At 40.7% G+C, this 18,132-nt stretch overlaps 1 protein-coding gene across 1 annotated transcript in view; it reads right to left on the minus strand.

Moving 5' to 3' along the window:
• Positions 1–18,132, minus strand: part of PPM1H (protein phosphatase, Mg2+/Mn2+ dependent 1H) — a 208,252-nt gene that overhangs the window by 99,650 nt on the left and 90,470 nt on the right. Inside the window, exon 2 of the mRNA XM_054025431.1 lies at positions 5,139–5,307. Within this exon, the coding sequence (XP_053881406.1) occupies positions 5,139–5,307 (169 nt within the window). The remainder of the gene's footprint in view (positions 1–5,138; positions 5,308–18,132) is intronic.

The raw sequence follows: 18,132 nt of genomic DNA on the forward strand, positions 1-18,132 counted from the left end.
ATTTGGGAAGGATACAGATCTCTGACTAGGCACCAGAGAAATAATAATAATAAAAAAATAAAAAGAAGCAGCCATCTCACTGCGCTGAATCCCAAAATGCATTTCTAGTCTGCTGTGAAATGTAATCAGCTTCAGGCTCCTCTGCTACTGGACCTGGTTTTGTAATTATAAGATAAATTAATTTTGACCTTTTAAAAATATGCAGGCTTTAGAGATGTGGCCTTTGTTTTTAACAAAGCAACAGACAAAGAATCATATGTGAGACTGCATGTATGTGCACAATAAGAGCTTGAATCACTGACAAAAATCATACAGTACGCAGCAATACAATTTGGGGCAAACTTTCAGGCAGGCTGGAAACTAGCCTCCCATTGCAGATGAAATGCAGGGGCAAATCTCAATAGTTACATAGCCAACTCCTTGATTAGCACCTGCAATCTGGTATTTAGAAATGTATTCTTTAGAAATGGCTCCTGCAATGAATCATAAGTGCAATAAAATGCACCCAATTTTTTTCCCAAAATGCACCCTCAAAATGCAAGCTGGACCACTGAAAATATATACCTGTGGGTCGAACAATAAACAGAAGTGGGTCAGTTGTCACCTTCACTAACCAAATGGTTGGTGAAACACTTCCTGATGTTACAAATGACATGTACAGTAGGCATTGTTGTGCAATGAACCTTAAGTCACACAAAAAATAAATATTCTTTGAAACTGGATGTGCATGAATGACACTATAGTATTAACTAATCAAAATTATCCTGCTTTGAGTTAATATTGTCTTATATTAGTGAATTATAAGTACTAATATTAAATCCTGCATTCTGACTGGTCAGCAACCATGGCAATATCCTCACACAATATAATAGGTTGGAACTTGTTTTATTTACTTAACTGTATCTAATATTGTCAGGGCACTCTCTCCTCCTCCCAGCTGCTGATGATCCAAAACACAGAATTTAATGATATTTTAATAGAGTTTCTAAGTATAATCTTTGCAATTAAAACAAATGTCCAATCTGGGATCAAACCTAAGTAAGTAAGTCAATGGGAAAAATCCTATTTACTTTAGGATCAGGCTTTTGGATTCTTTTCTTCTTCTGCTTTTGTCGTTATTTTGTCAATTTTATTTTAAAAAAATGTTAATTTCCTTTTTCCAGATTTTCTTGCTTTTTGTGGGCAAAAAAGTAGCCTTGCATCCCTTTCTTGATTCTCCTCCTCTGTATAGTTCCACCTTCCCCCTCCTCCTCCTCTTCGGAGGTTCTAACTTTACAGCTCAGCTTTGAGGGATCGGGTCCCAGTCCTTCAAGCTGATGCACACAGGCAGCTTCCTGTCCCCATGCAGAGCCCCACTGATTTCAATGGGGATTCCCCATGTGGACAGACTCCCACACGTGTGCAAACAGCTTGCAGGATCAGGGCCCTAGTGCAGTGCTTCTCTCCCACCTCCAGCTGCAAAGGAAAATCTGCTGGAAGCCACTTGGTGATACTGCACCAGATGGCAACTTCTCTTGAAAACTACATTTTAGTATTGCTTGGCAGGCATTTCACACATCTCCAAGCAACACTTCGATCACCCTGGTTTGTGGGGGCCCGGGGATTTCCAGTTACTTTGATCAAATGTTAAATGACAAGGATTTTACAACTTCCAAATTTGGCTGCCATTTAAAAGTCATACAAGCGTCCCAGGGAATGTGAGAAAAATGGAAGATGGGAGAAGCAAGAAAAGGCATGTGAGCTTGCAGAGCATGTTCTGTCAAGTAGTAAAGAATCTGAAGAAAAGAAACAGTATTAATAAATCAAAAGATTTTAAAATTTAATTTGCATTTTCTTTTTAATTGTTTTAACTATTTTAAATACCTTTTCCTTAAACAATTATTTAATAAATCCTTTCCTTTTCCCCTCTTCATTCCTCTATTTACATGGAACCCTTTAATGATCCGAGTAAGATTTCAGAGTGTGTGTCATGCTGGGATATCCCTACTGAGTGGTTGCAGAACTCAATTTTGGCCTTTTTCCTAACCACCCATGAGGTGAAATAACACCCCAGCAAGACACATGCATGAAGCGTCTCATCTCTTTAATTCTACATACTAATGTGATGCAGAAGTGCCTGAATTTATATAATCTTCCTTTTGTTAAAAAAACAAAATCCTATCATATTAAAAATACAGTATCCTTAGCACTGAGACAACACCAAAGGCAGATACAGATAAAAGATCTGCTGTGCTTTAAATAATACAAATTAATAATAATAATAATAATAATAACAACAACAACAAAGATGTGACATCTTGTCTTTTTTCATAGGTTCAGTCCAGAACACACACAACCAAAAAACCACCTCTGCTATCTGCTGGAGCAAGACTGCCCTCTAGTAGCAACATTTCTCTAGCCATATGCTCCCTCTTTTGGGAAAATATTATATTTGCAATTTTAAAACTGCAAGCACTAGTCAGATACATGACTTTGTAAGGTGCACTGCCCCATAGTGCTAATACATATTATAGCATCCTCTTGTGGTCTCTATTTAGCAAATATGGAGGTAGATCTGTAGACAGGATATATAAAGAAAATGTATCAAGGATGGGATAGCAAATAATACCGTAAATATTGTCATGCTATCACAGAGTCCTATGGTGCCTCACCTGGAATACTGTGTTTGTGGTCAACCTCTTTCAAAAAGACAAATACAGCAGAAATTGAAGAGGCCCACACACAGGTAACAAAAATTAGAATTATGGTAAAACTTCTGTGTGTAGGAAGATTGTAAAGATTAGGACTGTTCACTTCAGAGAAGAAAGGGCATAAGAGTAGTAAATTAAATATCAAAGAGTATGGAGAAAGTAAACCTCAGATTCTATAAACCGTTTTTCATAACATGGGAACATGTGGACATTTAACGAGGCTGGAAGTCAGCAAGTTTAAAACTGATAAAAAGAAATAGTTTAAAAACGTAATTAACTTGTGGAACTCTGTCATGGAGAAGATAATGAGAACATCTACTGATTAATGAGTTACATTTAGATAGAATTAAAAATCGTGTAAACGAGGGATAAAAAACCACTAACTGCCTTTGAGTTGGAAAAACATATTCCCTTTGGGTAAACTATTACGTAAATAGACAAACATAAGGTTTTTACCTTCCTATGAAGCATCTGATTGTGGCACCAGTTGGAGACAAGAAACTAGATTAGATGGAATATTAGTGTGATCTGGCATGATGCTTCCTATGCTCCATGAACATCAAAACAGTATATTAGGCAGGAAGACAAAAACAGATGCAACAGTTAACTGTACATGTATCAAATTAGTACTATACTGCAGGATACTAGCATGGTCTTCACTTGTTTTAAAATGAAATACCAAATGAGGTACACATGTGCAATTACTGTGTGTACAAGTCATGCATTGCATGTTTACATGGCTATTATGATCATTTGTGCATGCAAATACTGAATAGATTTGCTGAATCTCAGTGTTTGTTTGAAGCAAGATTAGTTCAATGCATAACTGAATGGCTATTTTGCCTATGCAATTGAAAGTTTAACTTGTCAGGACCTTGACAAAATCTGTAGAGGAGCTTGAGTAACATTTTTAAAAGAGTCTTATTACTATTTGATGTCATCATTCTCTGCTGTCCTGATGTCTTGAACAATTTCAAACCCACTCTGATCAAATAAAAAGATTCCTCTGTCCCAGTTTTCTTGGTTTTGGTTTTGATGTTTAAGACCTTCCCACACCACCTTTTACCTGTTCATACCCTCAGGGCAGAGACTGTCTTCTACTTGTTTGTACATACGTTTCTGTAATTGAGACGTTCCACATATATTTATGGTGCCTTTAAAATAATAATCCTAGTTTGTGAAAGACTGAGTGAGAAATGAAACTGAAAACATCATGGGGAAGATTGCTGATCTGACAGGCAAACAAGCACCTAAATGGCACCAACGCATGCATTCTGTTATCAACACATCACATTTCAGTGTCGTATAGTGTCTGCCTACACATTCCACATACAGTATATTCTACAATGGCTAAGGCTACGATTGTGCACCAGGGCTGGAGCGGTCAGCAGGCAGCCCCGGAGCTTTCAGCCGCTGCTGGTGGCAGCTCCCAGCAGCTCCTAGCCACTGGGCAGCAGAAGGATTGCGGCGCTCCCTGAGGGTCCCCCAGAGTTCCCACTCGCCACTTGACTCCCTGCAGCAGCCCAGCTGCGGCGGGGAATCCCGCAGTATTTCAGCCACGGCGGTGCACCCCCCACAGCATTTTAGCCACGGTGGGCAGGGAGGAGACCCCAAAGCCCACAGCCGCTGTGGCTGCTGGACCTTCCTCCTCTCCATTTTGTCAAGGATACTTTTTAGTAAAAATCATGGCTAGGTCATGGGCGTCTGTGAATTTTTGTTTATTGCCTGTGACCTGTCCGTGACTTTTACGAAAAATATCCATGACAAAATCTGAGCCTTAACAATGGCCAATCTCCCATTGATTGCAAGAAACCCTCTATTTGACTATTTATGTCAAAATCTGCCCACAGGAGAAATTTCTTCCATACCCAAGGCTCTCAATGATTAGCTTATATCATGAAATACATATATCCTTTTAACTCCTATTTATATATAAATATTGAGACTATTTCTTTTATGAATCCTACTAAGCTCTCTCTATAATATCTTGTGGCAGTGAATGCCACTTGTTAAATATGTATTATAGTAAAAAAGTATTTCCTTTTATCTGTGTTAAATATGTTGCCTTTAAGTTTTGGTTACGTTCTCTTGGGCTTGTGTTATGAGAAAGGATCGACAGGTCCACCCAATGGGCCTTCTCTAGATCCTTCATTATTTTATATACCTCTAGCATGTCCCCTATCATTTTTTGTCTCCTCTTTAAATTAGAAAGCCCTCTAAGTGTGAAACATTTTGCAGTATGTGAAATTCAAAATCCAAAAGTGGAGCTAAGTAAAATGAGCGAAGCTTTCTTTGATAGAGCAGAGCCAATTAGGCCACAGAGGGATAACAAGAAAATCTGCAACACTTAGCAAGAATTCTTGGAATTTTCCATTGGTCTTACACCACTGTCTACTTATGTTAGTTTGTATTTCTATTCTGAGAGCAAGATGAGTGGAGGTTACTTACCGAGTTTTCTTTCAGTTGTAGTCCTTCTCCATTTGGCAATGAGGATCTTCGTTTGGTGGACGTGTTTTTATTTGGTGTGGAATTGGTGCCTCCAGTTTTCTTCTTTACAAAAAGCACTTCACAACTTGCTTGGTCTTCATTGTGTGTGCTCTTCCCTGCATTTATTACCCTAGAAAAAACAAAAGGCATGTTAGTTTTAGCAAACCTCAGAAGCTTCTATCACTGTTTGCTAAGTGACTTACCAAAAATCAAAGGAATGTGGCCAGAAGGTTTCTAAATACTCATAAGCTTAAAGTTTGACCTTTGACATTTATGAGCACAAGATTTCTTTATGACATTTTTCATAAACAAGCAAGCATTTGGAGCAGTACAAATTGAAAAATGTAAATGAGCATTTCCAGACAACTACATGAGCATTAACTGAATATTTCTACGACTTATCCATACAAGGAAAACAATTTTAAACCAAAATTATACTGGACAGATGTCTGATGAATGGATGAGTCTGGTAATGTTTGTACTTCCCAGATAAAATACAAAAAAGAAATTTATAATTGCTCTTTCAGTTTAATTCATATACCTACAATCACCCTCTAATAGCTATGGTTCATAATGGATAGGTCAGCTCCAGGAATCTACTCTGTCCAGTTCCTCTGAGCGGTACAAGCAGAACATATCTACCAAATAGAATGCTCTCCATACTGATGGCACAGAATGGAAGGAAGTGACAATTATAAAGCACTTACTCTTAAATTTAAAAAAATAAAGAAACAGTAGGAGAGATGGTATGTGGGATGCAAACTTCAAAAAGGGTACTCCTGTTTCCTGCTTTGACAGGCTGACAGAGGTTACTTGTACTATGATGAAGTGAAAGGGGTGCATTTTACAGGTCTCTCTTTCCAAATTCATTTCTCTAGGCACAAAGTTTGTAATGCCGTGCACATTTGGGACATGGTGGTGTATTGTTGCATCAATGTGTGTCACTGCATGATAGAACATTGTTTTTCAGAGGCAACATTATCACATTTGTGTCAATAGCCCAAGTAAATGCAGAATTCTCATAGTTCTGCGTGCCAAGCCTGTAAAACCTGGGGCAGACTCATGAAACCGGGGCAGTTCTGTGAATTTCAAGATAGACGATAATCTCAACACCCATTAGTCCGCAAACAGAAAGTACAGGTCATAATATTTGCTAACAGTAGCTCTATCAGACACTTTATGAAACAAAATGATAGATACTCTGAAGTACGAATTCCATAAAAAAGAGCTTTAAAACCATGAGCATAAGTACACCTCCCCAATATAACGCGACCCGATATAACACAAATTCTGATATAACGCAGTAAAGCAGTGCTCCGGGGGGAGGAGGGGAGGAGTGGGGGCTGCGCACTTCGGCAGATCAAAGCAAGTTCAATATAACGCGGTTTCGCCTATAATGCGGTAAGATTTTTTGGCTCCCGAGGACAGCGTTATATCGAGGTAGAGGTGTATTTGATTCGAGTATTTCAGAGCTTGGACATCAGTTAACTAAAACAAATGAACAAGCTCAAACCAACCTTAGATGAAGATTAATTATGCATTGTTTCAATGTGTGTGTTTGTACTATGTATGTTCAACAGTCCTGGAAGGTGAGTGTGTACTGACCTGGAAGTACAATAGCCTCAGATGTGTGAGGAACCTGTACAACATGGGATTATGTCCCGTTACAATATAAAGTTATTTCCCTTTTGATTAAATGATTGATTGTCTTCTTCCAAGAACACATTTTCTAACCCATCCCACCCTTTCTCCAAACTGTTAAGTGTCCTTGACAAATCATTGTGTGGAGGGAGTTTTGGGCCAGATGGGGCTTTTATTTATTTAAATACATTGCACACTCCTGATAACCATGTGAAAGTACATGAACAACCTGGAGGCATCTCACAACCCATTTAATAAAATCAAACACACCTGATTCCTCGGTCACTGATATTTTTACCACAATTTGTATACCACATTTTACACTCTTTGAAAATCCTTAATCCAAATTGTGGTGGGTTTTTTTTAAATGGGGAGGGAGAAGGAGAACCACACACACACAAACAAAAAGACCAACAGTCCACTCTGGGCATCATCTTACCTATTCTTACCAGATTAGAAAAATTCCAAATTTCATGTCACCCCATTTTAAGATACAAATATCTTTCTTTATTGTATATAAATGAATATTTTTTTCTTTTAGTAAAAGCAACTCAGTTGTACCCTGAAAAACCACACAGCCACTAACCATAACCATACTCGTGAATGAACAGATCATTGAACACCACCAAACGCTGCAATCTGACATACAAGAATTTGAACGCAGTTAACATCTGTATGCATATACCACCAGCTGTTTGCAAGGATTTGTTGTACATAAATATCAACTGTGGATGAAACCATTTTGAGACACTTGCAAGTAAGGGATTAAAGGATGTGTAGTTTCAAGCTATCTTTCAGCAGTTTTGCAACTCTGATTAACTCTTATGCCCAATATTTGCCAAGATGGAGTTTAGATATTTGGGTATAATGGGTTTCTGGTCTGAAGGCACATCATTTTCTGGATGCATTTGGAAGGCTGCGGTGTGATTTGAAACAGAAGACGTGAAAGTACAAAGACATCAGGGTAAATAAGCCAGTGGATATTAACTCCCTGACTGCCAATGTGACCAATTAGCTAAAAGCATCACTGAGCAACAGAAAGCCTAACTAAAGTACTGCTTTATGGCTTCTAAATATCTTCCTGTAGCTTAGCCCATCACTTTTTCCTCAGCGTGGCTTGAAATGGTTTTCAAGCACCATTTAAATCATGAACTTAAAAAGCTAAAGGAAAAGAAACATTAAAGCAGCAAAGCTGAGCACATAGGGTGTTCTTTACTGAGAGTCAATACTATTAGCTGCACCTGTTCTGCATAGATCCCAGAACTGCCCTAACTCTGTACTTAATGCTAGACTAAGAACTACTATTGAGAGACATATTGTGCCCTTCAGGGCTTGTTAGGTGTCACACACACACACACACACACACACAAACAAACACACAAACACACACACTTTATAAAGCTGCTTTATCAAGCAAACCTCTCAAGGAACTGAATGGTTCCAAAAAGGCTGAAAGAACAAAGTGACCCAATAGTAAGTAACCTGGTTTGGCAAGGCAATTACCATTAAACATTTGAAGCTTTGTACTTCACTAGTCAGATGTGCCCATGCGTGGAACTAGTTGGTAGAAAGGGACATGAACAAAGGAACTTGGGACACGTTCAAATTACGGCTTAGGAGGACCCTGAAAGCTATGGTCTGGCCATCTAACTCTTCTGTGAAGGATTTCAATGCCTCTTCAGCCTTTGTCTGATTAACTCCACTCTGTCTTCTCTGAAAAGGTTCTCTTATTCTGTAAATTCTGATGGAAACTTGAAATATCACAATGTAGCAGTTCTTTCCATTCAGTGCCTAGGCATCAAATGCTGCAACTTCTAGGCACTGAATGTGGCTCTAACCTGATGCTGGACCATTCCCGTACCCTCACACAAAAAGGCCTTGAACTTCTGCTACTTTGGGGAAAGGGATTCAGTGAAGGTCCAGGCTTCCCCATCCTCCCCCAAAGCTTGGGGTGCATTTGGAGCATATATTGTTGGTAATACCAACTTTTCATGCTCAGCACAGAAACCGATAACACCTTCTGGACAGCTTCAAGCAGCTCTGGGTGTTTTCTCCTGCTTGAAATCCTTTAAGCAAATTCTTGGCCAAAGAGATGAGCCTTGCACTACAACATGAAGACAAATGAAAATTGCTCCTGAATTTGAAATTCATAAGTATCTGCTATATACTTAGAGTTGAGATGACAAAATATTTTAATGATAGAAATCAGCGTTTTAAAGTTTTGCTCAATAACTCAAATAACTAGGGTATGCAAAACATTGTCTTTAAAGTATTTAAACAAACTGTACATCACCTTTAAAGACATAGGCTAAGGTTTTCAAAGGAGCCTAAGGGAATTCAATGAAATGCAATGGATTTGGGCACCTAACTCCCTTAGGCCTCTTTGAAAATCCAATCCATATTTATTAAAGATCCAGATCATAACTGGCCCAGAGCTGATGATGCAGAAGCAGTGTAGATGCTACCGATGTGCATGCTCCTCTCCCCTCCAACTCCCAAAGGCAGTTGTGAGTCTGCCTCTCTCCTCCACCACCAGACTACAGAGAATAGTGCTGGTATTTTTTCCCTCCACTTCCCACTCCCACAAAGCTGTGGCTTTAAAACTACAATATCACTCCAAAATGTGGTGGCTTAATTGTATTTTAGAAAGCAGGATACGATCAAAGAGCTTTAAAAAACTCAAAATATTTGTAAAAGTAAACAAAGACTTTATATATATAAAAAGGAGAGGAAATCCAACAAGATACATCAGCAAAACATCCAAGTTTCTTGCTTATACACCTCTACCCCAATATAGCGCGACCCCGATATAACACGAATTCGGATATAACGCGGAAAAGCAGCGCTCCCGGGGGGGGGGGGGGGGGAAGGGGGGGCAGGGCTGCATGCTCTGGTGGATCAAAGCAAGTTCGATATAATGCAGTTTCATCTATAACACTAAGATTTTTTGGCTTCCAAGGACAGTGTTATATCGAGGTAGAGGTGTACAACCATAGTGCATGAAACAGATAATATAAAGATGTATTGCTAAGTTCCTGAAAAGTTCCTTTCACCCTATTTAGAGCAGAATATGCTTTCTTTTTCCACACTGAAACAGTACAATCTTTCCTTCTGTTACCTGACACAAGTGTTCTATTTGTGTATCTGTGTTTCAAATTTCAGTGTACCTGCATTTTGCTCTACGAACTGGAGAAAGTACAACAAATTTTGTTTTTATAGTGAAAATTTGGCTTCTGATATTACTTTTGTCAGAACTGCTGGACTAAGTCCACATTGTGAACTAATGGGAGGCCACTCCACCATATATATAAACCTGCCATGGACAAAACTGTGGGATGCTGCAATGTACAACAAAGACCCAAAATGAAGGCCACTAAAAACTATTAATGCTGGGAACTCAAAATGGCAAGGGATTCTTTCCTTTAGTGCAAATAATCCTTTCTATGATCAGTTTCATTTTTTAAAATTTCTGTTGCAATTAATTTTGAATAAGAAAAGTGAGGGGAAATCAAATTGGTATGAACCATAGAAGTGACTCTGGGACTAAAGAAAGTGACATTGCTTGAAACGAGGAACATTTAAGAGTTATTCATGCACAGGGATTGCTTAAGAAGCTGTTCAATGCCACAACATCTTTAAGTATGCTTCCCAGGCAACAGGGAATATAAAAAAAAACGTTAGGAATAACGGAAGTGCAAGCAAAAATTAGGTGAATGCAATAAGCATTTAGCAACAACCACCTCCTGTCAGCTCTGCAAAAATGAAGAGTAGGTACCCAGGTGGGTGGTTATTTTGTTACTTCTATAGCAATAAGCAATAGTTCAAAACTGATTGATATTGAACCTATAGAGTCAGATATGCGGCCAGAAAGTTATGAGACTTGAGGATTCAGAAGGTTTTAGTGGTTGCATCTTTTAAGTCAGAGTAACAGTCTCTTTTCTGGGTCAGAGTGCCGATCTTGCTATTTTTTGGTTCCTGGGCGTTAAGAATACGAAATCAAAGCACAAAAAGAATAAGACCCACCAAAGTGGTCACTGGTTGAGAAACCTGGCTATATGCAGATACTACAGTGAATTCTTTCCCAGGTGTCTGGCTGGTGGGTCTCGCCCACATGCTCAGGGTATCCATATTTGATCACCATATTTGCGGTCGAGAAGGAATTTTCCCCAGGTCAGACTATAAGAGACCCTGTTTTTTTTTGCCTTCCTCTGCAGTATGGGGCACAGATCACTTGCAGGTTTAAACCAGTGTAAATGGTGGATTCTCTGTAACTTGAAGTCTTTAAATCATGATTTGAAGACTTCAGTAACTCAGAGGTTATAGGTCTGTTACAGGAATGGGTGGGTGAGGTCCTGTGGCCTGCAATGTGCAGGAGGTCAGATTACATGATCCTTATGGTTCCTTCTGGCCTTTAAGTCTATGAGTCTATATTCTAGGTTCTTATAATCAGAGTACACTTGGACAGGGTACAGGACCCTTTCTAGATAGGAGCACCACTCTTCAAAGGCAATCTTAATTGCCAGGAGTTTTCTACAAATTTTTAAATTTAGCTCTGTGGGTGAGAGTCTCATGAAATAAAAGAAAAGTGGACACATGGACGTAGCAATCATTAAGGACTGCGCTTTTGGGATAGCACCACTTCAATTGCCAAGTTAGAAACACCTGCTTCAATGATGAAAGCTTGTATGGACTAATATAGGAGCAGTGGTAAATGCAAGTTTTAATTGCTCGTAGGGCTGGTGGATCTCGAGAATGCCGAGGAACCTGGTGTCTTTGCAGAGAAGGGCAGTGAGGGGGTGATCAGTTCCAAGAACCTCAGGGTGGATAGTCAATAAAAGTTTGTGAACTTCAGGAAACATTGTAATTTGTGAATGTTCTATGGCACTAGCAACCGAAGGACTGTCTTTACCTAGCATGGCTATTTCAATACCAGCAGGAGATAGGATGAATCCAAGGAATTCTATGGTGGATTGATCATAGGTACATTTTTCTAGCTTATTGTAGAGGCCATGTTGGTATGGCCTCTTTGGGATGGAATGGACATGCATGGTGTGTTGTTAAAAAACAAAAAAACGCATGTCATCCAGGGATGCAACCACATATTGATCCAGAATGTCTCGCAGTACAATCATTAATAAAAATGTTGGAACCTTGCCTTGCATCACACGATACTCGAAGTGACTGTAATGAGTTCAAAAGGCAGTCTTCCATTCATCCCCAACTCTAACACATACTAGACTGTATGACCCACTGTGGTCCAGCTGTGTGTATTCCTGAGCAGCATTCACGCAGTCCATTAGTTCAGGGTAGTTTTAATAGGTATTGATTTCAGATGGTGACCTGAGTCACAGCCTGATAACACTGGTCTACAATTTTTGAGAAGCCGTCTGCTTCAGAGATAAAATGTGCTATTTATTATGTATTTTGATGGGCTGAATTCAAATATGACAATTATAACAACTGATTGGCTACTGTTTCTAAGATATTTAAGTTTTTACATTTTATGTCTATGTATATTGTGTAGATAGCAGAGTTTTAATCATAAATTGTAAACCTAGGTCTTTTCACGTGTTTATGGTTGCTTTACATGATAATATTTCACCTGTCCTGTTTATGTAACACTTTAAAAATCAGCAAAAGGGTTATATAAATAAAATTTATTATGAAACAAAAGACTAAAAACTATTATGTACTTAGTTTAGTCCTATTCAGTGTCTACTCGGAGCTTCTTGGCTTATCTCTTGTATTCGTTAAATGGAGCATCTCTTGACACTGACCAGCAATAGTCTGCAAGCATTGCTGGATTCCATTTGCCCTGATAGCGTTTCTCCATTGTTGCAATGTCCTAGTGAAATCGCTCGCCGTCCTCGTCGCTCACTGCTCCGCAGTTCAGTGGAAAAAAATCTAGATGAGAGTGCAAAAAATGTATCTTTAGTGACATGATGCAACCAAAGCTTGTGTGTGTCTTGAGGAGGTTTTCCACCAACAACCTGTAGTTGTCTGCCTTGGTGTGTCTGAGAAAATTTATTGCCACTAACTGGAAGGCTTTCCATGCCGTCTTTCCCTTGCCACGCAGTGCATGGTCAAATGCATCATCGCAAAGAAGTTCATGAATCTGAGGACCAACAAAAGACACCTTCCTTTATCTTAGCTTCACTTAACCTTGGAAATTTTCCATGGAGGTACTTGAAAGCTGCTTGTGTTTTGTCAATGGCCTTGACAAAGTTCTTCATCAGACCCAGCTTGATGTGTAAGGGTGGTAACAAAATCTTCCTTGATTCAACAAGTGGTGGATGCTGAACACTTTTCCTCCCAGGCTCCAATGACTGTCGGAGTGGCCAATCTTTCTTGATGTAGTGGGAATCTCTTGCACGACTATCCCATTCACAGGGAAAACAGCAGTACTTTGTGTATCCAGTCTGCAGACCAAGCAAGAGAGCAACAACCTTCAAATCGCCACAAAGCTGCCACTGATGTTGGTCATAGTTTATGCACCTCAAAAGTTGTTTCATGTTGTCATAGGTTTCCTTCATATGGACTGCATGACCAACTGGAATTGATGGCAAAACATTGCCATTATGCAGTAAAACAGCTTTAAGACTCGTCTTCGATGAATCCATGAACAGTCTCCACTCATCTGGATCGTGAACGATGTTGAGGGCTGCCATCACACCATCGATGTTGTTGCAGGCTACAAGATCACCTTCCATGAAGAACAATGTGACAAGATCCTTTTGACGGTCACGGAACATGGAAAGCCTAACATCACCTGCCAGGAGATTCCACTGCTGTAGTCTGGAGCCCAACAGCTCTGCCTTACTCTTGGGTAATTCCAAATCCCTGACAAGGTCATTCAGTTCACCTTGTGTTTATGAGGTGTGATTCAGAGGAGAAGGGTGGGAGAAAATGTGGGTCCTGTGACATTGCTGGTTCAGGACCAGAAGTTTCATCCTCTTCCTCGTCTGACTCAAGTGAGAATGATTCTGGTGCATCAGGAACTGTCAGTCCTTCACCGTGGGATACTGGGCGTATAGCTGATGGAATGTTTGGATAATGCACAGTCCACTTTTTCTTTTTTGACACACTTTTCCCAACTGGAGGCACTATGCAGAAGTAACAATTGCTGGTATGATCCCGTTGGCTCTCTCCAAATCATTGGCACTGCAAAAGGCATAGATTTCCTTTTCCTGTTCAACCACTGGCGAAGATTTGTTGCACAAGTGTTTGCACATATGTGTGGAGCCCACTTCTTGTCCTGATCTCCAAGTCTGCAGCCAAAATAAAGGTGATAGGCTTTCTTAATCATAGTGGTTATACTGCGCTTTTGTGATGCAAAAGTCACTTCACCACAAACATAGCAGAAGTTACCTGCACTCTTCACAGAAGTACGAGGCATCTCTGCTCACTTTGGCTAAACAGAAATGTGTCCCTTTGCAAAATCAAACACTGACAAATAAGAGAGCACGACACTGTATGATTTCTAGAGCTGATATAGGGCAATTTGTTCAGCAGAGTGATGTAAGCTTCGTTATGATTGCATCATCCATGACTTCTAGGAATAACATGATGCAATTCATATCATGTATGACGCAATACCAGTTTCAGATTGCATCATTCATTGTTTTGCCTAAAAAGCAAGTACTGTCCAAGCCCAGTCATAGATTTATTCATAGATCCAGTCAAAGATGTATTTTAGTCATTTCTGGTTTAAATTGAGATCCCTTCCCTTTATAACTCACTTATCCTCCGCCATTCCCAAGTCAAGGGTCGTATATACTGACCCAATAGCATATCTTGAAAACTAGAGCCAATCAACAATTTGAAGCATCATTTTCGTTCTCAGTGACCCAGAATTAGTAAAGTTTGACTACATTTATTTCAGAAGCATTTTGGCTGTAATAGTTGGAGGCTTCCTTAAGACAGACAGACAGATAGAGAGAAAAAGGAGGACTGGCACCCTGGCAGGCAAGGTGGACTTATGAATAAAGCCCTACGTTCTCCTGTACGTAGGTGTGCAGTCCGGCTAGTTCAGGCTTGGACATGGCATATAGATGCCTGAATGGAATGTTTGCCCCTGGTTGTAGTCAACTGGGCAATCAAAGTCTTTGTGTGGTGGCAAGGGGCCTGCATTTTTGTTTTCTTTCTATCTGAAGACATCACTGTAGTCACGGTATTTGGATAGAAATCAAGGACCAGGATCAGTGGGTGGCTCTGTTGGGCCACTCCAGCTTGCTACCGCTGGGGAACTACTGAGCGCTGCCCATTTCCTGGGCTCAAGCAGTGCTGCTGGCAGGATTCGGGGGGAGGGAGGGAGTCAACTTTTAGTTTTTGCCAGCAGACAAGGGGGTTGTGGAGGGCCACCACAATATATCCAAGGTCACAGGGAAGTTGGGGAACGGATGGTACTGAACTGTAGGGTCTCTCAATGATTTTGGATAGGTAAACTTGAGAGGAACGGTTTCCATGGCCACTGGTGCAGAGGATAAGAAGAACCCATTGAACGTCTCTATTAGGTCTGGAACGGCTTGGTCCACAGGGGAATCTGTAGTACTTGGGCTGCTTCTGTATTAATAAAGTTGTCTGCTACATCAGTCCATAAGAGCCCTCTTTGGAGGTTGTGGTTGGGGATTCCCCAGGATTCATAACTCAACTAGCACTTGTAGGTCAGTGCCGGTAACAGGAACCACTGTGTGTTCCAGCCAGGACCTCAGTGCAGGGTTCAGAGGAACACTGTCAGGATGTCCCAGGTTAACCCCCTTTTCCGAGCGTGGGCTGGCTCATTTCTCAGATTCCTTCAGGCTGGGCTCCTTGTGGGACAACTGGAAATATTGTTATGGTGAGCCAGGTCATACTAAGGCAGATTAAGGTGTCGTTGGTGCTCTCTCTAAGAGCAAGTTGCTGTCGGGTCAAATCTACCTGCATTGACTCAACGGGCTGAGGGACAGCACGTACCAGCTTGGGTGACAGTGCAGCTGGACAGGTCTTGTGCATACTGTTCTTTGCATGGAGCTGGTGGGCTTGTCCCCCCCCCCCAAATGCCTAATTCTCAGCAGCCGGCTGCTCATTCTGCGCTTGCAATGCTCAGTTGTCTGTCTGCAGATGGATTGCCTTCTCATGCAGTGCCAATGCCCCTTAGGGAAGAAGGGAATCCAGTGGGTCCCATCCTCGGTTCCGAGGAGCTGGAGTGGTCTGAGCAAGCTGTGAGGACTGGGGCCCGGGTGGTCAAGCCTTATGGTCAGAGTCAGGACCAGAGCTGGGGTCATAGATGGAGTCAAGCCAAGGGTCAGGGGGAGAGTGATGGAGCAAGGCAGGAAAGCAGGAACCTGGAAACGGAGAAGGATCTGGGATAAGGAGGGCAGGAACCAGGAACAAGTAGGAAGACAGGGCTCAGTTGAGTAGGCAGGCTCCAAAATGACAGCCAACCAGAGATCCACCTAGTTGCTCTGACAACTTCCTGCATCTCCTCCTGGCTTAAGTAGTGCATCTGAGCAATTGGTGGGGCTGGATGTCTCCCCCAATCAGGAGCTTTGCCAGCTGAGCCCTTTATGAACTAGAACTCCACTAACCCCCTTCTCCACTGGTGAGCTGCCAGGTGGCACCCACAGTCCGATCACTGCCTGGGGACAAACACATGGAGATATACCTATCTCATAGAACTGGAAGGGACCTTGAAAGGTCATCGAGTCCAGCTCCCTGCCTTCATTAGCAGGACCAAGTACTGATTTTTGCCCCCGATCCTTAAGTGGCCCCCTCAATGATTGAACTCACAACCCTGGATTTAGCAGGCCAATGCTCAAACCACTGAGCTATCCCCCCCTCCCCTTGAACCCATGGCCCAGGTTCAAGACCAGTGATCTCTAACACCTAGGAAGATCTTTAGTGGAGCTTTCTGTGTAAGGATCTAACCTGGTAGGCTCTGCCTTCAGACTGGTGGACATTTGTGTTTATGAAACAACAAATCAAAACACCAAAGAGAACTAAATCTCACTTCAAGGTTTCTGCTATTTAGGAGGCAAACAAAGAGCACCTATCGGCATTGGTGAGGGCTATAAGTAGTAACAAAATGTTAGGGGACTTAAAATTGAAGCAGCAGAAATTAACAACAAGGAAGGAGAACTGGAAAGGCAAATGTGTGTATTTAAGGGACTAGACTAGTACAATATCATGTATAGATAAAACATCTGTTATATTAAATATATATGAAATATATAAAACATTTTATATATGTATATATAATACATATATAAAACAAAGTCAAGGAATAATTTGTAAGGAAGACATTTATAAGATTATTATAGATGTCTTTGACAGCTCTGGAAACTGAAGTACTCCATTGAACTGCAGAAGAGGTTTGACATAGGCAGTGGAAGCCTGAGTTTTCTTCATGCTGTCCTACCAATTTGTTGCCAGCCTGACCTTGTTGCATCAATCTTTAGGAGGGAAGGAAGTTCATTGTCCATCAGATTGAAGTGTCTTGTGATCATACTCGTGCCCACACTCAAATGAATAACTTAGAGGTGAAAGAGTAGACTATCCCATTACTAGTCCACTGAGCCACCCTATTCCATGTACACCTACCGAAGATTAACTTGTCAGCTTAATAGATATCACTCTAGGATGAGTAATATTCACTTTGGCTAAGAAACCAGCACTACAAAACCAGAAATATCCAAACATTTGCTAACTTGAATTCTGAAAAGTCAGGACTAAATATTCTGTTCCAAAATGCAGACCTGAAAGTGAACTATTGCACTCAAAGTAGTAAAAATAAAACACACAGGCCATTTACCTTTGAATTATTTTTCATATTTCCCTTGCTGCTGCTCTCTTTGAAGATTTATGCATAGACATGGCCTTTTCTCTCACAGCTATTATATAAAAAGAAGAACAGGAGTACTTGTGGCACCTTAGAGACTAACAAATTTATTAGAGCATAAGCTTTCGTGGACTACAGCCCACTTCTTCGGATGCATATAGAAATATATTCTATATGCATCCGAAGAAGTGGGCTGTAGTCCACGAAAGCTTATGCTCTAATAAATTTGTTAGTCTCTAAGGTGCCACAAGTACTCCTGTTCTTCTTTTTGCGGATACAGACTAACACGGCTGTTACTCTGAAGCTATTATATAATCTCTCCTTGTTCTTACATGGAAGCCAGTCCTTTGTTTAAGAAATTGCAGTAGTTCCCATAACATCACTCTGCAATGCTGCGAAGTGCAGTCTCAGCTCTCCCAGGGTTAAAAGGAAATCAAGATAAATGGCTTATGCAAAATTGTTCCAAGCTTTTGAAATTTATCTTTCATTTTAACATGT

Source organism: Malaclemys terrapin, chromosome 1, assembly GCF_027887155.1.
Source record: "Malaclemys terrapin pileata isolate rMalTer1 chromosome 1, rMalTer1.hap1, whole genome shotgun sequence".
NCBI classification, from domain to species: Eukaryota; Metazoa; Chordata; order Testudines; family Emydidae; genus Malaclemys; species Malaclemys terrapin.